This window comes from Prionailurus viverrinus, chromosome B2 (assembly GCF_022837055.1).
Source record: "Prionailurus viverrinus isolate Anna chromosome B2, UM_Priviv_1.0, whole genome shotgun sequence".
Taxonomy (NCBI): Eukaryota; Metazoa; Chordata; class Mammalia; order Carnivora; family Felidae; genus Prionailurus; species Prionailurus viverrinus.
Window position 1 is genome coordinate 125,978,273 of NC_062565.1, and position 22,297 is coordinate 126,000,569.

General features: G+C 44.0%; 1 protein-coding gene across 2 annotated transcripts in view; it reads left to right on the plus strand.

Annotated features, from left to right (window-relative positions):
* The first annotated feature begins 2,562 nt into the window (after window positions 1-2,562).
* HECA (hdc homolog, cell cycle regulator) overlaps window positions 2,563-22,297 on the plus strand; it is a 51,375-nt gene continuing 31,640 nt past the window's right edge. Inside the window, exon 1 of one of the 2 annotated variants that reach the window (XM_047858109.1) lies at window positions 2,563-3,106. In XM_047858109.1, the coding sequence (XP_047714065.1) occupies window positions 2,836-3,106 (271 nt within the window). In that variant the 5' untranslated portion in view covers window positions 2,563-2,835. The remainder of the gene's footprint in view (window positions 3,107-22,297) is intronic. The other variant, XM_047858110.1, reaches the window with a different exon arrangement.

The window sequence follows — 22,297 nt, forward strand, 5'->3', positions numbered from 1 at the left end:
AGTCTCATCTAGAGGTGGGAGGCAGCTGGAATGAACATCTGTCTGCAGGGTACAGGCATACTTACTCTGATCCAATTTGGCATGACAGCAATGTGCTTATTCAAGAAAATAGTTGTCTCCATTTTCCGATATTCTAATATAAAATTTCTTCATTCTCAGGGCACCTGGGTGGCTCAGTTGGTTGAGCGTCCGGCTTCGGCTCAGGTCATGATCTCGCGGTCCGTGAGTTCGAGCCCTGCGTGGGGTTCTGTGCTAACAGCTCAGAGCCTGGAGCCTGCTTCCAATTCTGTGTCTCCCTCTCTCTCTGCCCCTCCCATGCTCATGCTCTGTCTGTCTCTGTGTCTCAGTAATAAATAAATGTTAAAAAAAAATTAAAAAAAACCCTCTTCATTCTCACCACTCAAAAAAAAAAAAAAAAAAAAAAAAAAAAAAAAAAAGGAAAGAAAGGCCCAAGGCAAGGTGAGACGTCTCAGCCACCTCTAGTGAGGGATCTCAGTAATGAAATTAAGCTAATTCTGAATAGGCCACATTACCTCATTATCTTCATCCCCAGCTCCTCCATTCTCCCTGTGAAGTCTCTAATTACACACTGTCAGCATTTCCTCCAGTTTTCAGTATTGTTTGACTTCCCGGGGCCAAGGGTGACCAAATCCTGCTTCATATACCTTCAAAGCATTTGTCCATTCATTTATTCATGCACTTCTCATATACTTACTCTATACCATGCACTGAGCTAGGCAACAAGGATTCAGTGAGGCAGAAACTAAGACACAGTTTCTGCCATCACATAGCTGGTAGTCCAGTGGGGGCCCAGGCAAGAGACAAGTAAACAGGCATCTTCAATACATGTGTGCATGGCGTTTTGGTAGGGAAGGTAACAGGGAGCACTTGGGGGCGAATCTCACTTTGGGCTGTCAGAGTAGACTTCCTAGAGAATGGATGGTTTAGGTTGAGACTTCAAGGTTCAGGAAAATGTAGCCAGAGAAAAGTGCATTACGCAACCTCCACTCAACAGATTTTCTTCACCACTTACTGTGGGTCAGGTTTTTTGCTAGACTCTGCCGAGTTAGCTAGAAAGATAGACTCAATCTCTGTTCCTCTAGTGCTTAGAAGATGTCAGGGTGGGGGAGAAATAGATGTGAAAATATAGGCACAAAATATTTATTTACCTAATGTAACTCTCCATATGTATTGGAGAATTAAAAGGCTCATCATTTTCCTTCTGAAAAGTCCAACCAGCAATTACCCCTGAGTATCCAGTGCTCCTCCCTATAGCTCCAAGCTCTGCTATGGACTCTCCTATGAACCTGGGAGCTCCCAGTCAGAATCTCTCCATTAGGTGAGCCTGAGAGGGAGAGTTCTCTTCTCTGCACATCCCTGTCTGTCCCTTTATGCTTTATAACACAGCCACTGAGCCTTTACTGAAGAGCTGGGTTAATTAAAGTTTACACTAGAGGAGGGGAAAACTGTAAATTGTCAAATAAAATAGTTTTCTTCCATAGATCATGGGGAAAATAACCTAATTTATACATTCAACAAATATATGCTAGCTGCTCCCTGAGGTGCCCAAGACGGATAAAACCTACTACCTGTGGAGCTTTCCCAAGTATGAGAAGGAGATAGCTAGGAAACAAGTAAACGTATACGTCGTCAACAAAATGAGAGATGGATGAGAAAAATTATCAGTGATACTTCTCACAGCTCCTCCCGGAAGGTAGGTAGGAGCTCTACTATAACATCCTGAAGGAAGTGTGTTTGATCTGGAACCTGAGATATGGGAAGGAGCTGGTCTGTGAAAAGGCAGAATAAAGTTGCAGAAAAGAGAAACCATGTAGAACTCTTCCCAGGGGTCTCCTGCTCTCAGGTCACTGCCTCTCTTCAGAGGCGTCACGTTTTAATCTTAGCCTGCTTCCAACGCAGCTATCTCTCTTCTGGGACAGCTCAGCCCACAGGGATTGGGTTTCCTCCCAAGCAGGTCCTGCCTAGTGGTCACAGGCAACATTTAGTTTTATCCCTGGATGGTGGGTCCTGTTTGTATGAATTACTTTCACCACTGCACTGTGCCGGCTTCTCATTCAGGGACCCCGCTGTTCATCCCCATTGTCTGGGACCTCGATCCTATTTCTGTAATTACTGACCCTAAAACTGTTCTTGAAGGGTAAGGTCTTTTGATGGATTATTAATCCAAAATCCTTTGTTTTCCCTTCTTCTAGTCACCCGCCTATTTTTCAGGACCATATTGTTCTAAGCCTCAATTACATGAAGGTCGGGAGGCCACCGAATAACTACGCCAGATGCCACCGGATTGGTGTAGGAGGCCACTTCAGGAAGGTGGCTTCGCGCACGGCCAATAGCTTCGCAGGCCCGCGGTGAGGGCGCCAGAATGACGTCACTCGAACGTGGCCGGCTCGCGCGGGGCGTGACGTCACGCGGGCGGGCCGGTCCGCCTTGAGGTCACCTGGTGGGCGCGGCCAGGCCGAATCCCCAGTGTCGTCACGGGCGGGGGCGGGGCCAGAGCGTGTCAGCGAAGCCGAATCAAAACAAGCCGGAGACCCGCCTTTTCCCTCCGGCTCGGGAGCGTCTCGCTCGGGTCCCGAGCCCGCCGCGCTCGCGCGGCTGCGAGCCTCGGGTGGCCGCGCGCCGGCTCCAGGAAGCCGGGGAGGGCGCGGCGGCCGGGATGGCGCGGCGCGGGCCGCGCGGCTAGACGGGCGCCGAAGGAGCCGCCGGCCCGCGCCCTCCATTCTCTTCCTCCCGGAGCCGGCGCCGCGCGGGCCGGGAGCGGCCGTGCGGCGGGGAGCCGCCTTCCTTGACGCCGGGCACCTGGACGCTCGCGAGATGCCCAACCCCAAAAACAGCAAAGGCGGCCGCAAAAACAAGCGCGCCAACAGCAGCGGGGACGAGCAGGAAAATGGAGCCGGGGCCCTGGCAGCGGCGGGCGCGGCGGGCGCGGCGGCCGGGGGGGGCCTGGCGGCGGCGGCCGGCTGCGGAGCGGTGGCGGCGGGCGCGCCGGGCACCGGGGGCGCGGCGGGCACCGGAGGCGCGGGGACTGGCGCCGCCAACGCCGCGGCCGCCTCGGGGGCTGCTGCCGCGGGCGACGCCAAGAACGGTAAGACGGGGCTGGCGGGGCGAACGCCAACTTCCTCCCCGACGGGGAAGGCGCGGTGGCGGGGCCCGGGGCGGCGCGGGCGGTGCGTGGACAATGCGAGAGTCAGGAAGTGCTCACCCCGCCCCTCCGCCCCGCGGCGGCTGCCCCTTCCCGGTCCCCACGCGCGGCGGCGACGACTGATCTGCGGCCCGTGCCCGGGGTCTGCGACGCTCCCGGGCCGAGAACCCGGGGCCGCCTGCGCCTCCGACGCCGAGGGGGTGCCCCGGGGCTCGGCGGCGGCGGCGGCGGCGGCGGCAGTGCTCCCCTCGGGCCCTGCCGGTTCTGGCGGAGCCGACTGTGTGCTGCGGCCCGTGGGGGAGCGGCGGGTTGGGGGGTGGGGGGAAGGAAAGAGCTGCCCAAGTTGAAAAGAATGATCCGCTTGGAAACTTAGGCACCAGTTCATTCTCCCCTGTGCCCCCCTCACCCACCCGCCTTTTCCCCGCGTGGGGAAGAGCCTCAAATCCCAGCAAATCGAGGCTTGCTGCGGCGACTGCCACAGGTGAAGAGGCCCCGAGACATTTTTACTATAGGGCGTGTGTGTGTGCGTGCTTGTGCGCGCGCGCGCTCTTTAATTCTCTTACTCGCTTGAGGAAGGAAGAGAATCTGAACTTGACTTCCGTTCTCAGACCGGAGTTAAAAAAAAAAAATCATCGTCTGTATGATTCTGTTTCACAGTTTTAGAAGGAAGCCTGCTAATCTTAGGCAGTACCTTAATGCACCTTTTGAAGGGCACTTAGGGAATACTGAAGATGTGACAGATTGCCGTTGTCACTAGAGAGACACGATTTTCGTTATCGGGTGCCGGCCAAACACTTTTTTCTTACTTGGACAGTTCTTTGAATTCCTCTGGTCAGGCAGTTTTTCAGGGAAGGGAATAGAGGTATATTTTAACGAAGGGATATTAGGAGCTTTATTTCTGACTTTTAACTTGTAGCTTTTCAGCTTTTGAAGCCATTCTTCATGCAGATCAGTCACTTTTTTTAAAGAGGCACCTGCACTCAGAAGAGCCCCACAGTGCTCTGAACGTGGGAGATTGAAGTGTAGCCAATTAAGAACAGAACCATAGGCCCCATTGGCTGTATCTCCGCAGTAGTGATGTAGGAAAGTTTTCTTTTTTTCCAGGAACAGACAGCCTAGTTTTGAATGTTTGATAATACAATTTTTGGCCAGACCGTCTTCTCCATCCATGTTCTTTTGTTTTCCTAGCTCTGAACTTCATTTTGGTATTGATGTGGCTGGCATAGGGGAAGGAAGACAGACTGGTGGTTTAGCCTTTTAGAGCTCTGTCTTCTTGGGAAGGTCAGTCTTTCTGAAACTTGATTTCCTCGCCTGTAAAATTGAAAAAAAAAATTGTATATATTCCATTGCCCCCCCCCCCCCCCCCCCCATAGAGTTATTCTGAGGCTCAGAGTGTTATTTTCTTCTCCGGTTTGCAGTTCTTGTTTTAAAGGCTTGTTAAGCTTTTAACATGCTTAGTAAAGTTTTTTAAGAAAAGTGATCAATGAGTGATGATAGCTATCATTTATTCCTTCAAAAAATATTAAACACAGTGTTACAAGTACTGTGGTAAGTATGAAAGGGTACAGTGGTAATCAAGAGAGGACATCCTAGTCCTCATGGAGCTCGCATTCCAGTTCTGGTGTACCTTTTTATTTTTTGTCTGTATGAAGCTTCACGATGGCTGTTTACTTATTTTTTTTTTTTTTAATTTTGTGTTTTAATTTACATCCAAATTAGTTAGCATATAGTGCAACAGTGATTTCAGGAGTAGATTCCTTAGTGCTCCTTACCCATTTAGCCCATCCCCCCTCCCACAACCCCTCCACTAATCCTCTGTTTGTTCTCCATATTTCAGTGTCTTATGTTTTGTCCCCCTCCCTGATTTTATATTATTTTTGCTTCCCTTCCCTTATGCTCATCTGTTTTGTCTCTTACAGTTCTCATATGAGTGAAGTCATATGATATTTGTCTTTCTCTGCCTAATTTCACTTAGCATAATACCCTCCAGTTCCATTGACGTAGTTGCAAATAGCAAGATTTCATTCTTTTTGATAGCCGAGTAATACTCCATTGTGTGTGTGTATATATATATATATATATATATATATATATATATATATACCACATCTTCTTTATCCATTCATCCATCGATGGACATTTGGGCTCTTTCCATACTTTGGCTATTGTTGATAGTGCTGCTATAAACATGGGGGTGCATGTGTCCCTTCGAAATAGCACACCTGTATCCCTTGGATAAATACCTAGTAGTGCATTTGCTGGGTCGTAGGGTAGTTCCATTTTTAGTTTTTTTGAGGAACCTGCATACTGTTTTCCAGAGTGGCTGCACCAGCTTGCATTCCCAGCTGTTTATCTTTTTCTCCAAAAGATTAAACCACTTTACAGCCGTGCGAGGAAATACTTTTTCTTAGGCTGGTGATACGTCCTCCTCTGTAAACTTTAAGCTGGTTATGGTGTCACTATTATTACTCTCGTCTGCAGTGTCAAACTCAGGTATATTTAGCAGTTCTGTGTCTATCTGTGTGGAACTGTGTATTTCTGATTTGGAACTTGTTTTATGAGGTGAATGGAGAAAAAGGTAAGAACTGGGCCAAACATTGCCATTGTCAGGGTTAGAGAAGATACAGACTTTGATCAGCAAGCTGTATTTTAGGATTCCATATTTGGTTGTGCCATGGTGTGAAGTCTCCGTGATCCATTTTAATTTGAAGAACTTGTCACTGCAGTTGGTAACTGAACATGGGTGCTAAGGCCTCTTGTGTACAAAATTGATAAATAAGGAAATTACAAATATGCGTGTGTGTGTGTGTGTGTGTGTGTGTGTGTGTGTGTTTGCCATTTAAAGCTATGCTTTCTAATGTTGGGGTAGGAGAAGTGGCATTGGTGAGTTTTAAAGGAAGGGGCAACAGATATGCAAACTCTCAAGAATCAGCTGCTAAGGCCCATTATTTTTGAATTTTAGAATGACATTGATTACACTATTATAGTATTTCTAAGTATATTTTGATTTTTTTAACTTGTGACATTAGATTTTGCAGTTATGAATATTACAAATTAAGTGATTATTTTGAGGATGTGCTGAATCTGATTTCTCTTAAACTTTTAAACAGTTTTTTCTCATTGTTCAAGTCAGTTGTGATCTACAAATGCAAACGCAAATTTAATGAAGTTAACAGTAGTTGTCGTTTGTACTTGTTTGGAGTTGATAGAATTGTTTTGTGTCTTGTGGTTCTTGGGCAGGATGGCCACCAGGGCATGGTAATATTAGTTCTTGGTTGTTCACTCTTTGTCAGTACGTGTAAATAGCTGCTTAATGTATAAAAGAAGACTGTCAGGGAAAGCTCGGGAAGCTATGGAATGGTTATAGGGGAAGAAGTTGCACTGGGTGCAGTTGTGCGTCTTGGGTAAGATGAGTATTAATTGTAAAGACTTCGTACCCCTCATAAGTTTATTAGTGCATTTCTAGATACTGGCTTCGGAAGCTTCTTGCAGGAATTGGAGTAAAAGATGAAGTGCCATGCTCCTCCTACATAGTAAACATCGGTGTACATATTGTAGCGTTTTGATCGTAGGTGGACCAGGTTTGCCAATCATTATTTTTAGGGTCTAGGAATCATGCGGTAGATTATTACGATGTAGTTTCATTTTGGAATTCTGGTTCCATTAGGCCACTGCTTTTTTGCTGAGGGCCTAAAATATATGGACCCTTGATCATAGTATGTAGTTTTCAATGGGCCTGGATCCCAAGTCCTTTTATTAATTCCTGTTTTATGTATGACCATGGGTCACCACGCCACTCATTCCTGACTGCCACCAGAACCTCTGGGTAGCTGAATCTGCCTTAATCCATTCCATTCAGCAACACTTACAGGATAAGTATACGAGAATTTGTTTACATATTGATTGGCTGTGCATTTGGAAGGCATAGATATAATCTTGGGCAAGTCATTTGACGTCTCCGAGACTCAGTTTCTGCATATTTAAAATGGGATTGTAGTACCTACCCATACATAATACCGCAAGATCACATATATGACATACATATATCTTATATACTATATAAGTATGTATACGCACAGTGCTTGACTTACAATGTGAGCTAAGTGTTAGTTATTTGCCTTAGATTCTGGAAACAGTCTTTGAAACAGATTTTACGTGTAAGAGTTTTACTGGGAATGCTCTAGCTGGGCAGCGAGGGAAGCAGGATTGAGTAAAGCAAGGAGTTGAACTGCCCTGCAGTTACAACAGGGAACTCTGGAGCTGGGATGCCCTGCGGAGTTATCTTACCTTGAGGCACGGGGGCAGGGCCTTTAAACTCCGCTTCCTCCACTGACTGGTCTTTAGGACTTGGACTGTCTCCTGAAAGAGACAGTATGACCTGGGGAGTGGCATCTATCTCTTGGCTGGAGAGCCTCTCTGGAGAGGCACTCAGCTGAGAGCCTTCTGCTCCGAGTGGCGAGTGACGAAGAGCCCTTTTTATTCCTCTAGCATTACCTGTTTCTTCCCATACACCACTAGTGCTGTCCACGTAAAACACAGGCGTGGGATAAATAGTTCTCACTACCCTTTACGGATCAGGCCGGGAATTCACTACCAGTGTAACAGGGTTTTGGCGGGAAATGTGCCCTGAATTTCATACATCTTTACAAGTGGGTTTTTGGAACTCTACCTGTTCCCTATAAACAAGATTTGTGTTTTTCTGCATACCTAGGTCAGTGAACACATTTTGTATAACTTCAGGCTTGTAGTTTATTATAAGTAGTTTCTCTTTTTAGGTGTTTACTTGAATTTTTACTATATTTAAATTGTATTCATCAGAAGAAAAATGAAGAGTGTTTGCCTGCTGTTTTCTTTTTTTTTTTAATGTTTATTTATTTATTTATTTATTATTTTTTTTTTTTTAAATTTTTTTTTTTTTCAACGTTTATTTATTTTTGGGACAGAGAGAGACAGAGCATGAACGGGGGAGGGGCAGAGAGAGAGGGAGACACAGAATCGGAAACAGGCTCCAGGCTCTGAGCCATCAGCCCAGAGCCCGACGCGGGGCTCGAACTCACGGACCGCGAGATCGTGACCTGGCTGAAGTCGGACGCTTAACCGACTGCGCCACCCAGGCGCCCCAATGTTTATTTATTTTTGAGACAGAGAGAGACAGAGCATGAACAGGGGAGGGGCAGAGAGAGAGGGAGACACAGAATCTGAAACAGGCTCTAGGCTCTGAGCTGTCAGCACAGAGCCCGACGCGGGGCTGAGCTCACAAACCGTGAGATCATGACCTGAGCCGAAGTCAGACGCTTAACCCGACCGAGCCACCCAAGCTCCCCCTGTTTATTTTCAAATCAAGAAATATTTATTGCAGGCCTAAGGTATGTAGGGTACGATTATCATCTTGGAAGACATTTTCTTATTTAGAAGTTAATTTTGTCAGGTGTTTAAGAACAGCTACTACTTGGGGCACCCGGGTGGCTCAGTCAGTTAAGGGTTTGACTTTGGCTCACGTCGTGATCTCACAGTTCATGAGTTTGAGCCCTGCGTCGGATTCTGTGCTGACAGCTCAGAGCCTGGTGCCTGCCTGCGATTCTGTGTCTCCCTCTGTCTTTGCCTCTTCCCCCCTTGTGCACATGCTCTGTCTCTCAAAAGCGAATAAAAATGAAAAAAAATCTGCTACTTTTGGATCTTGTCTTTTGAGATCCACCTTTGTAATGGGGATTGATAGAAAATATTGCCTCATCCATCAAAGATTCATCTTGTGCACTTTGTATATTATAGTAAGAACTTAAAAAAAATTTTTTTTTTTAATGTTTACTTATTTTTGAGAGAGAGAAAGAAAGAGAGACAGAGTGTGAGCAAGGGAGGGAGGGCAGAGAGAGGAAGACACAGATTCTGAAGCAGGCTCCAGGCTCTGAGCTGTCAGCACAGAGCCCAATGCAGGGCTCGAACTCACAGAACTCACAAACCGTGAGATCATGACCTGAGGTGAAGTCTGACGCTTAATGACTGAGCCACCCCAGGCACCGCGAGTAAAAACTCTTCTGTGATCTGTTAATGGAGGTTTTGGGTACCATCTTTTCTTTATTTACTTCTGAAAGGACCTGAGCTTGAATTCTAAAAACTGAACCTTCAATGTCATCCAAGTCCAAGAATATGTATCATGTAATCCAAGTCCAAGAATATATATCATTCTGTAAAGAATTGAAAACAGGAGATAAAACTGGGAAGTCTCTTGCAGCTTAATCCTCCTCTGAATTTACTCCACGCTTATCTATGAACAATTTAAAAAACTTGAAGGCATCAAAAGGAAAACTCTAGGGGAAAAAAAATCTGATTGATTTTGCTCACGAGCTCTTTGGCATTTTTAAGGGATAGATTTAATTAAAAATATTTTGCTATTTCGTTATTTTATCAGTAATAAAATGGCCACTGTGGAAAGAGAATAAAATGGCCACTGCGGATGGGGTGCCTGGGTGGCTCAGTTGGTTAAGTGTCTGACTTTTGGTATTGGCTCAGGTGATCTCATGGTTCAGTTCGTGGGATTGAGCCCTGCATTGGGCTTTGCGTGGACAGCGTGGAGCCTGCTTGGGATTCTCTCTCTCTCCTTCTTCCTGCCCCTCCCTTACCTGCTCAATCTTTCTTTCTCTCTCTCTCCCTCAAATAAATAAACTTAAAAAAAATAAAGCTGGGCGAAGTTCTTTGACTTTCTATTCAAACACATAATCTTACCACTTAGATCACCATTGTACTTGTATGCTTTTAATATTTTCTCTTATAGATTTTCAAAAGTACATGTATAATTTTTTAAAAAAGAGGATAATCTGTTTTGTAACCAGCTTTTTACAGAGGCAGTATTTTGTGGAAATTTAGCAGAGTAGTAAATACACAGGTTCATCACCATTTTAATGTTTCAGTGACTGTGTAATACGCCATCATGTGTCCGTACCTTGGATAATTTGATCATTCTACTATTGTTTGACCTTTAGGTTTTTATTTATACATCTGTGGGTGTTATCCAGTTACTTAGGATACGTTCTTCCCTGTGGACTTACTGTGTCAAATGATATGCTTTTAAAAAAAAATATTTACATTAATGTATGCTGACAGATTGTCCTATAGAAAAGTTGTGGGAATTTGACCCTGCTCTGGTCAGAGTGCCCTTCCCCCACAGCCTCACCGTCCTGAGTTCTTGTAGTTTTAATGGCATGCTGGAGAATTGCTGCCTAATTCTCAGCAGTAAGAGGGCCCCAGTAGGATCAAGAGCCTGGAGCAGATGCTGTCACACTTAAGGGGACTTTCCAAGGCTGCATATGTTTCGGTTGGGGACTTCTGTGCTCTTTAGTGATTTGGTGGCTAGCAAGGATTCAACAAGATATCTAATAATAGTGAATGATATTTGAGCAGTTGGTAATAGTGAAGATGAAGGCATAGGCTTTTGAAATTCTGTCTGCATCATTTATTCTAATTTTAAGAAATAAGGCCTAGAATTTCATTCATTCATTCATTCATTCATTCATTCATTCATTCATTCATTCACAGTTTATTTATTTTGAGAGAGAGAGAGAGAGCATGGGAGGGGCAGAGAGAGACAGGGAGAGAGAATCCCAAGCAGCCTCTGTACCACCAGCACGGAGCCTGGTTGGGGGGGCGGCGTGGGGCTCAAACTCATAAACCGTGAGATCGTGACCTTAGCCGAAATCAAGAGTCAGATGTGTAACCCACTGAACCACCCAGGTGCCCCAGGCCTAGAATTTTTAAAATTTTAGTCAAAAAGCATGTGGTCTGAACAGACCTGGGTGCAAGTGTAGGTGGTCCACTTTACCAGCTAAGTGACTTTGCGATCTAACCTTTCTCAGACTCACATTTTCCAAATACAACCTTTTGGAATGTTTATAAAGATTAAGAAAAACAGTGCATTAAAGATCTTGGCTCAGAGCCTGGCTGATATGGGTACTGGCAGTAATAGCGTTATATGTTTTGTGATTTGTTCAACTTTATTCAGTTAGAAAGCTTTTTAAACTATTATGCATTGAGGGGCACCTGGGTGGCTCAGTCGGTTGAGCATCTGACTCTTGATTTCAGCTCGGGTCATGATCCCAGGATCCAGCCCCCTCTGTTGGGCTCTGTGCTGAGCGTGGAGCCTGCTTAAGATTCTCTCTCTGTCTCTGTCCCTTTCTCTCTGCCACTCTCCCCTGCTTATGCGCTGTCTCTCTAAGAAAAAAAAAACAAAACTATTATGCATTGAGAACAGACACTGAGAGACAATAAGATGGTGGTGAAGTGTCTGTGAATGTTAATATAGCAAAAGACTTGTATGATACAGGTTTTTATTCAAGTACTGATTTGATTATAAATGATATTTTCTTCCCTCATCTTCTCTTTCTGATTATTATAGTTTACGTGGAAAAATCAGGTGATTTAGCAAAACAGGAAAAAAAAGTAACAAGCAAGATGTGAATATGGTTACATCTTCCTTTCTTCATTTATTTATTTGTCTCATGTATTGAGTACTATTTGTCAGGCACTGTGTTAGGCTCTGGGATTACAAGGACAATGTGAGGCCCTGGGATTGCAAGGACAAAAGAATTGTGCCCAAAGGGTTTATGGTCTGTTTGGGAGCCTTTATAGAAACAAGTGCAAGTTGGTTATTACATGGACTACACAAGGGCAACTGTGAAATAGAGAGCTGGAGCTTCTGAGGTGGTAAAAATGTGGATTAAGGATGCGGATTGTATTTGAAGATACAGAGAAGTGAAATGAACATGGGTGGGGTTTAAGAGTAGCTGAAAGGAGGTAAGGAGCTCAGGGTGTCCTTTGGGGATTAGCCAGGGCTTAATGTTACTGACATATTAATATTAATGTCTCCTCTCTCCAGGCCACAACTAGAAGATTCATTAGTTGGTGTGTTCATTTGTTTGCTCGTTGGTTGTTTTGTTCATCTGTGCACTTGGCCATTTCCTCAACCTTTATTATGTGCCTGTTGTCTCTTCTATGACTGGAAGTTTAATGTTGAATTGTAGTTGAAGACATCAGATTCTACATCCCTACAGGCTAATGGTGAAGCTGGGACAGAGACCTGTAAACACTAGGAGCATGATAATGTGCTGTGGATGCCCAGTGGAGAAAATGATTTATTTCCCGGAGGAGGGGACATTTGAACCAAGTCTTGGAGGAAGAGAAGCATGTAGTTCTGAAAGCAGAGGAAAGATGTTTCAAGCAGAGGGAGATGGGAAAGATTGCTGCCAGGAGTTTCTGACTGGTTTGAGGTGCGGTAGTAGGACAGGAAGCTGGAAAGGGAATGGGGCCAGATGGTTAAATCTGGATGTTTTGTAGCCAGGGGAGGACCATCCCTGAGGTGTGTAAGTAGGCACATGGTCAGTTGAACCCGCACAAGGGAGTAGCTTGGTTTGTCATCGTAGGTTGTTGACAGGCTTGTAAAGTTGTGTTATAGCTGGGTGGGAGAGACGCTGGTCCTTCCGTGTCTTATGGAGTCGAAGAATGAATCTCATACAGCAGAGAGCGAGCACGGTGATAGAGTTTATTGAGCAAAAGTACAAAGTTCTCAGAGAGTGAGAGGGAGTGAGAGGAGTCCCAACTGGGTTTCCACCAAAGATTTTTGTCTCCGACTTTTTATTAGGACCTTATCAGGAACTGGATAACAGTTTGTGAGAATCTATTCATGGCACCCAGCATGGGCAGGTCTGGAATGTGTTTGTCCTTTCTTTACCCCCTACCCACCTGCAGCTATATAGCCTCCCACTTGAATCTGTGGAAGGGGCGGGGGTGGGGGTGGGGGATGCTGGTGGCCTCTCTGAGGAGTAGGAGGGCCCAGGAGGGCCCAGGGCCTCTACAGGGAGTCTTGAAGCATGTGGTCACGGCTCCCTTATCTATCCCTGCCTACTACTAAACCTATCCCTATTCAGTTGTAATTTCAGCAGAATGCTATTTTAGCAATTTTTCTTATTTAAAATTTTTTTAAATGTTTATTTATTTTTGAGAGAGAGAATCCCAAGCAGGCTCCACATGGTCAGCACAGAGCCCTACGTGGGGCTTGAACCCACGAACCATGAGCTCATGACCTGAGCCGAATTCAAGAGTTGGACACTCGACCAACTGAATCACCCGGACACCCCAGCAATTTTTCTTTTGATACGGCTGGTCAAGGATTGTTGGCCCAACTTGCCGTGGACCCTTGATTGTGGCTTTTTAGTAAAGCAGTGGGCACACGGGTGATGGTGTTATGGTACCCAAGGCTGCTGTGTGGGGAGTCTTCATTGTGGGCACCAGCATCCAGGTGCTTTCTGAGCCATGCAAGGTTAGCTAATTGAGGTTAATTTAAGAGAAACAACTGACTGCCAAGGGAGTGGTTGTGGCCATCGGAGCAGAAAGGGTTTTTCCCTGCAGGGAGAGTTGTCTGTTTTTCATACCTTGGTAAAAAGTGTGTATCTCAGAGCCAGGTTAGACTAATTTTCTTGGTTTGTCATTTTATTTTTATCATCATTGGATCAGTTTAAAAAAATTTTTTTTTTTCCAACGTTTATTTTTATTTTTGGGACAGAGAGAGACAGAGCATGAATGGGGCAGGGGCAGAGAGAGAGGGAGACACAGAATCGGAAACAGGCTCCAGGCTCTGAGCCATCAGCCCAGAGCCCGACGCGGGGCTCGAACTCACCGACCGCGAGATCGTGACCTGGCTGAAGTCAGACGCTTAACCGACTGTGCCACCCAGGCACCCCTGGATCAGTTTTAAAACAACCTCTGGTTGTGGTTGGCTTTCATTGTTTTGTACAAAGTAACCCTGCGTGTGTGTGTGTGTGTGTGTGTGTGTGTGTGTGTGTGTACGTACGTGTGTGTGTGTGTGTGTGTGTGTACGGGTATGTGTGCGGGTGCCTTAATTCTGTATATTTCAGAAAGCTTCCAGTTCTCAGTGGTTGGTGAGATAGCAACTTGCTTTATTTAATCAACAGGATGTTTTAGTTTGATTGTACTGGAGAGGTTTTTATCAAATGGCAAAGAGTAGTTTTTTTTTCTTTTTTTTTTAAGAGTAGTGTTTCTAATGCTCAATTATTATATGTTCTGATTTGTCAGATGTAGAAAAGGGAAACTTTATTTCTGCCAAATTATACTTATGAGAATAATACTTGAAAACAATCTAAGAGTTAGAAACAAAGATTAATAGGAAGTTTAAAGAAAAGCGAGAAAACAGGAAGACTTAAAGAGGAAGTGTTAAATGTTAATTATATAATTGCTTTTGACTGCAATTAATAAGAAAGTTAGCATGATTCTCATGCACTTACAGGATGTATTTTGTAGATTTATTAAAAAAAATTTTTTTTAACGTTTATTTATTTTTGAGACAGAGAGAGACAGAGCATGAATGGGGGAGGGTCAGAGAGAGGGAGACACAGAATCTGAAACAGGCTCCAGGCTCTGAGCTGTCAGCACAGAGCCTGACACGGGACTTGAACTCATGGACCGCGAGATCATGACTTGAGCTGAAGTCAGCCGCTTAACCGACTGAGCCACCCAGGCGCCCCTGTATTTTGTTGATTTAAGTTGTCAGTAGGAAAAGCATTTCCTCCATCTTAGGTGTAATAATTGGGGCCTGCAAATTAAGATGACAAAAGATACATAAACAAGAGAAAAGGCAGATTTAATCACAGGAAAATATGCCACTCAAAGTTGGGGGTTAGAATTTGTGGCTTATATACCATCTTCATTGGTGAAGGGGAGGGGAGAAGGACATTCATGGGAAAACAAATGAGAGAAGGGAAGAGAAAAAGAGCACCTATAGAAAAACAAATAACTTTCTGGAAAGATAAATGGGCCCTTAGAGAATAGATGGGTGATGTGATAGTTCTGTGACAATGTCTGCTTAGGTGTGGTGTGGAGACCTCTCTCTGGTGATAAGAGTCAGTCTTCCCTGATTGCTCCTAGGGAGGGGACATAAGTCGATTGAGTTCTTTGAGAGCTCTGCTTTTAGGCAGATAAGAGATTTCAGGAACTCAAATGCTTGCAGCTGAAAGCAGTTTTTAGGCCGCAGTGGCACATTCTGGATCTTTTCAAAATATTTTGCAGTTCAGATCACATTACCCCCCCCCCCCCCCCCCCCCCCCCGTAATACCAATTGTAGGTAGTCTGATAGCGAAAGACAGTGTCATAATTCAGGGTTTCTATGTTTTATTTTGTTAGAAATTTATTAGAAATGGATGGTATTAAGGCATATGCCTTTATAAAACTGATAAAAAGGATAAGTTTAGGCAAAGGTTAGCAGGGTATCAAATTGTTCATAGTAAGGGAGCTGTTTGCCACACTTAAAATGTATATTTTTCCCTAGAGATGAGTATAAGTTTGATACTTCAGATCATGTCCTTTCAAGTTATAAAAGTATCTCAGGCGAGTCTTTTGACGCTAATACTGAAACTGAATCACAAACTCTATTTTAGATTTCTAAATGAGCACTCTTAAATGTGATCATTTCAGTATAATATTTAGTAGAACTTTATTATGTTACAACTTCTTATTAAAGTGACACATTATTTGTTACACATGCCTGACAAAGCTCAGGGTCTGGGTAGAAATGCAGACTGGGGAATGTACAGAATCAAGTTCTGACTATTTTTGATTGGCAGCATGTGCAGTTGGTAATCTGAGAGGCTGAGCCTAAGATGGTTTGAGATGGTTGTTACTAAACAGGCACAGTGCTGCTGCCAGAAGCCACGGAGGGAGGCTGGCGTTGAGAAACGGGAAGTGTCTTTTGTGGGAGAGACAGAAATGCATGCATCTGATGTACGGGGCAGCTCCAAGAACTATTCCAAATGGTTTCCAACCCCTCGGATCTCTTTTTATCGGGCAGTGCTTACGTATTGCAGTACTGTTAGCTCTGTAATGATACAGTTCCACTATATAAGGCATTTAGTTGTAGATGTGCAGGTGATGTCTTGCAGTACAGAGCAAGTTAGGTGAGATTCCTTGGGTGGTAGGTGTGTTGGGGCTGCAGAACCCATAAAATCCACAGAAAGGAGAAGCAGCCGCTTCTAGGTATAGGAACAACAATGACACCACAACTGCCCTTTATTGAGTGCTTTCTAGGAGCCAGGCTCAACACCCAGCAGTCACGAGTCTGCTTTTGAGGATATGAGGACACTAAGCTCCAGAGATGGCCTCTTTCCCTTTCTGCCGAAAAGGCGTGTTTGGGTTAGAGAGATGTGCCTGACCGCAGTGCCACAGTGTGATCCTATGTGATATTGGACGCACGTACACGTGCATAAATAATGAACAAGTTTTTAAGTAGAGGACTTAAACTCAGTATAAAAACATCAAGGAAGCAATAGGGCTGTTTATATTACTTTTAAAATGCCTTATGCTTATCATTTGGGTACTTGAACTGAAATTAAATCTGTGAAACAAAGCACTTGACCAAGGAAGCACTTAGCTCATACATTTTCCATTCATGGGGATCTGATTCCTTCTCATTATGACAGAAGGATTTCCTGGTGTTGGAATTGTGGAGGTTGTGAACACTTGAACTCACACTTCCTGTTCTCAGTGGATCACAGCTCATAACTAGGATGTGATTATCTTTAGGCTAAAGTCCTAAGATGTGGGATCACTGGTCACAAGGCATGTTTTGTTTTGTTTTGTTTTGTTTTTAATTTTTTAATGTTTATTTATTTTTGAGAGAGAGGGAGAGAGCGTGAGCAGGGGAGGGGCAGAGAGAGGGAGACAAGGAATCGGAAGCAGGCTGTAGGCTCCGAGCTGTCAGCACAGAGCCTGACGCGGGGCTTAAACTCACGAGCCGTGAGATCATGACCTGAGCGGAACTCGGATGCTCATCCGATTGAGCCACCCAGGTGCCCCACAAGGCATGTGGTTTTTAAGGTGTTGATACAAATTGCCTAACTGCTGTCTAGAAAGAGTTTAGCAGTTTCCGCTGACACTGGCCCTGCATACGGTGTTCCTTTCTTCACATTCCTCAACATGGACTTTGGTAACCATTTTCATCTTTGCCAACCAGATCGTTGAAAAATTACAGCTCATTGTTATTTTTTTAATGTTTATTTATTTGTTTAGAGAGAGAGTGCCTGTGAGCAGGGGAGGGGCAGAGAGAGAGAGAGGGACAGAGAGAATCCAAGGCAGGCTCTGCGGAACCCGACTCAGAGCTCGATCTCATGCACCCTGAGATCATGACCTGAGCTTGAAAGCAAGTTGGATGCCTAACTGACTGAGCCACCCAGACGCCCCATTTGTTGGATTATCAGTGAGCAAGTGCCTTTATATGTATACTGCTCATTTGTTGTTTTTTCATTCATTTCACTAATGGCATATTTGTGTTCTTACTGATGTGCAGAAAGTTTCTGTATATTAAGGATACTTTTTTTAAAAAATGTTTATTTATTTTGAGTAAGAGAGTGTGCACAGGGGAGGGGCAGAGAGAGAAGGGAGAGAGAGAACCCCAGGCAGGCTCCACGGTTGACAGCCTGACTCGGGGCTTGATCCCAGGAACCGGGAAGTCATGACCTGAGCTGAAATGAAGAGTTGGTTGCTTAGCTGCCTGAGCCACCCCAGCGCCCCTCAGGATACTTTTTTGAGGCACATTTTCCTTGGTTTATTATCTTTTTGCCTTATTTCAGGTGTTCTTGCTGGTTAGAAATGTTACGGTTTTGTACGATCACAGAACATCCACATAGTGAGAGAACTCAAGAGAAAGGTATTGAGTGAGGAAGTCCCACCTGTGACTTGTACTTGTGGGAAAAACATTGTGGGCGTGATGGAAGGGTAATGACTGAGTTCATTTGGGTATCCGTGCACAGTAGTACTCTTACGTTAGTGAGGTTCTGTTTCCTTTTTTGTGTTTAATTTTTGAGGCTCTGTTTCACAGAATCGGTCGCAGTTCCTGCTGCCCTCCCTGACCCTCCACTTCCCTGATCACTACTGTCCAACTGACAGCTGAGCTGTGGTGCTCAACACCTGTTGCTTCTGGCGCATTTCTGAAAGCGATTTCTATCCCTCCTCCACAGGACTTTGAAACTTGTAGATAAAGGTGCATTATTTACTTACTACCTCTTCTCAAGAATAAAGCTGCAACTTGAGTTCTCCTTGCGCTAAATTGCCCATAACTTCGTTTTTTTTTTTTTTTAATTATTTTTTAATGTTCATTTATTTTTGAGAGAGAGACAGTGTGAGCGGGGGAGAGGTAGAGAGAGGAGGAGACACAGAATCCGAAGAGGCTCTAGGCTCCGAGGTGTCAGCACAGAGCCCGACGCGGGGCTTGAACCCACAGACTGTGAGATCATGACCTGAGCTGAAGTTGGGAGCTTAACTGACTGAGCCACCCAAGCACCCTATCCCCTAATTTCTTTGTCATAACAAATTGAAATGCTGAGTCATGAAACTTCTCATTTTTCTCTTTGTGACACTTGGATTGAAATTACATTTGCATATTAATGAAATGAAGATACAGCACTCAGTTGAACCAAAATTTATTTGCACCCCCATGCATCGTGCTGATCCAGTTAGCCCTTGTGCTTCTCAGATGTCTGTGATTTGGAAGAGGTTCCCAAACTCAATGCTTGTTCTACAGAGTGTGAGGTTTGAGAGACAGGTCATAATTTGCGATCTGGCATTTCGTAGGACCAAGTGAACTTTTCTCATCTCAAATGTTCTTATCTGTAGAAAATAAAGATGATATGATACATTGTTTGTGACCAACTCTTTGCAGACCAAGTGTAGAGCTTTTTGAAAAAACAAATTATTGGGTCATGATTTAGGGGTTTTAGTGTTTTCTGGTTGAGTGTTTGGTTCTAAGTTACTTGATGTGGCTGCTCCCGCCTAGTTGAATGCACACTCTGATTTGGTGAAAATCCCAAGGCGGCCCTTGGCTTTCCTGTGTGGAGTTTGCTACGAATGTTATTCTTCCAAAATCCTTATTGGGGGAGCCTTTAGTTTCTTCCATGTTTGGGTCCAGAAGTTGTGCTGTGTAGATTTTCCAAGAGAATCTTCAGAGCTTGTTTACTGTTGTCTGGGCAGGTCTGCTTCCTGGAGGGCGTTCTTAGGAGTTTCTGCAAGGGCTTTCTGACCCTGCCGTGAGGACTGGGGTAAGCCTTGCGGAGGGTTGTTTCAGCAGAATGACTAGAGCTGATTTGGGGATTATTCTGTTGTGATCTGTGAATCATGCTGGCCCCACATTTCATTATAGCAGCAGATTCCACTGTGATTTTAACCATTTTTTCATAACAGAGCCTTGCTTTTGGCTGTTGTCTGCATGATTCACATGTGTGCGTGTATCTGTAATCGGGCTTCATTCGCTGTGGGCCTTTCTGCATTTTACCCTTTACCTGCCTCTAGGGTCCTATGGAGTGGGGGAGTGGGTAAGTGTTGTAAAAACATTTGAAAGGCTTACATAGGACTTTCATTTGTTTCCTTACCTCCCTTCTGGATTTTGCATTAAAAAAAAAATTTTTTTTTAATGTTTATTTATTTTTGAGAGGGACAGAAACAATGCGAGTAGTTTGGGGGAGAGAGAGAGGGAGACACAGAATCCGAAGCAGGATCCAGGCTCCGAGCTGTCAGCACAGAGCCTGACGCGGGGCTCGAACTCACGAGCTGTGAGATCATGACCTGAGCTGAAGTTGGACGCTCAACCGACTGAGCCACCCAGGTGCCCCTGGATTCTGCATTTTAAACCATAGTGAAGAATTTTGGATATACCAAACTATATTATGGATTTCATCAAAATAACTTCTATAGGCATATGATGCTTGGTATGTGTAAGTGTTAATGTATGAATGTAAATATATCAATATGTTTATATTGTATGATTGTTTTTCTTGGGGTTTGGTTGATTAAAAACACTTTGTAAGCTTCATCCTCTAGATGCTCAGATTTGAAATTTTTGACTTTGGACTAAATCAGTTTTCCTTACAACTTATTTTTTAATGTTCCATGAGGTAAGTGATAAAAAGATATCTTGGAAGAATTTTTAAAGAATTAATTGGAAATTGTTTTCTCTTGACAGATTTGGAAACACTTAGAATTCAATTAGTATGTAATCATATATATACTTGTATATATTTATATGTAGATATATATTATATTATAAAATATAAATAGAATTATATTTACTATTTAAATTCTCCTATAGTAAAAAGAAATTTCTAGATATTTTTGGTAGCTTTATAAACGGTCTATTATTTTTTCCCTCTAGTTTAGAAATGAATAGTTTTGAGTCTTTGAGAGTGCCATGCTATAAAATTATATGTGTTCCACCAAAGTAATTGGAAAAGGAATGAATGTCTAGTTACAAAGGCATCACTGGCTTAATATATCATTGGGGGTCTATAACTTTGAGTTTTCTTAGCAGTAAAAAATCTTATGAAATAGTGTCTTGAAAACCAGTCATATGACAGCAGGTTGTGTTGGTTGAGTGTGGATATATAGTGAACTGCTGAACCAGGATGCAGACGTGACTGATTCTTGAGTCTAGCTTTTATTTTTACTGAGGTGTGTATAAGATTTAAACATGCTCTCTCCTTTGACAAGTCTTTCCTTGTTGCAACAGATTCTGTAACTTGCTTGTTGGTTGCTGATGCAGCATTTCAGAAATAGATCAGTGTGGCCCCAGGCAAAAGCTTTGTCTTTTCTCCTTGGATCCCGGCAGAGTGACTTGCCTGGTTGGGAGGGATCCCTCTAAAGCATTTTCCCAGGTTTATTTTGAAGGGAAGGCAAGAGAGCAGAAAGTATTTCTTAGGGAAGCTTAACCGGGCAGAAAAGTTACATGGAGAACAAGAAGTGTAAGGATTTATTTTATTTTATTAAAAAAAATTTTTTTAACGGTTATTCATTTTTGAGAGATGGAGAGAGACAGAGTGGGAGGGGCAGGGGCAGGCGGGGAGGGAGACACAGACTCTGAAGCAGGCTTCAGGCTCTGAGCTGTCAGTCAGCACAGAGCCTGATGTGGGGCTCCAACCCACGGACCGTGAGATCATGACCTGGGCTGAAGTTGGTGCCTAACTGACTGAGCCACCCAGGCACCATCAGGATTTAGTTTAGTGTAGAGTATGGAAATAGGGTAGGGAGATAAGTTTAGCTATGGTGTGCTGCGATTTTACTGATTTAAGTACACTAGGGTTTGTTTTTTTTTTTAATGTTTATTTTTGAAAGAGCAAGAAAGAGAGTATGAGTGGGGGAAGGGCAGAGAGTGGGGGAGACAGAATCCAAAGCAGGCTCCAGGCTCCAAGCTGTCAGCACAGAGCCTGATGCGGGGCTCGAACTGACAAACTGTGAGATGGTTACCTGAGCTGAAGTTGGACGCTTAACCAACTGAGCCATCCAGGTGCCCCCAACACTAATCTTTTTTTAACGTTTATTATTATTTATTTTTGAGAGAGAAAGAGAGTAAGCTGATGCGGGGCAGAAAGGGAGACAAAATTCCAAGCAAGCTCCACGCTGTCAGCACAGAGCCCCATGTGGGGCTTGAACTCACAAACGGAGATCATGACCTGAGGTGAAATCAGAGTTAGATGCTTAACTGACTGAGCCACCTAGGTGCCCCAGCACTTACTTCTTTAACTTGGGGGTTTTTTATACGTAGTTTTAAGGTACGTAGAAAAGGTACTGAGGATTAATATGGGTATTGAACACTTTGAATAAGCTTTTGGGTAATCAGATCATAGTAAGTCATTCTATAATTTTGTATAAGATGCTATTCCAAATTGTAGAAAGACTTACTATGATCCGGTTACACAAAGCTTGTTGGTCACTGCCTCTTGTTATAAAGTGGCTTTATGCTCTTCGTTGATTTGTCTGCAGTATGGGTATGAGTGGAAGAGGGAAGGCCATGTACTAGCTGAATGACCTTCAGCAAATCACTAAAGGATCCTATGTGGGCTCAGGCAATGTTTGTAGAATTTGAATGAAGAGATTACCTTATTTCTATTCTGTAGAACTTTGGTATTTGTTTATTTATTTATTTATTTTTTTATTAAAAAATGTTTATTTTTGAGAGAGAGAGAGAGAGCATGAATGGGGTAGGGTCAGAGAGAGAGGGAGACACAGAATCGGAAGCAGGCTCCAGGCTCTGAGCTGTCAGCACAGAGTCCGATGTGGGGCTCGAGCTCACAGACCGGGTGATCATGACCTGAG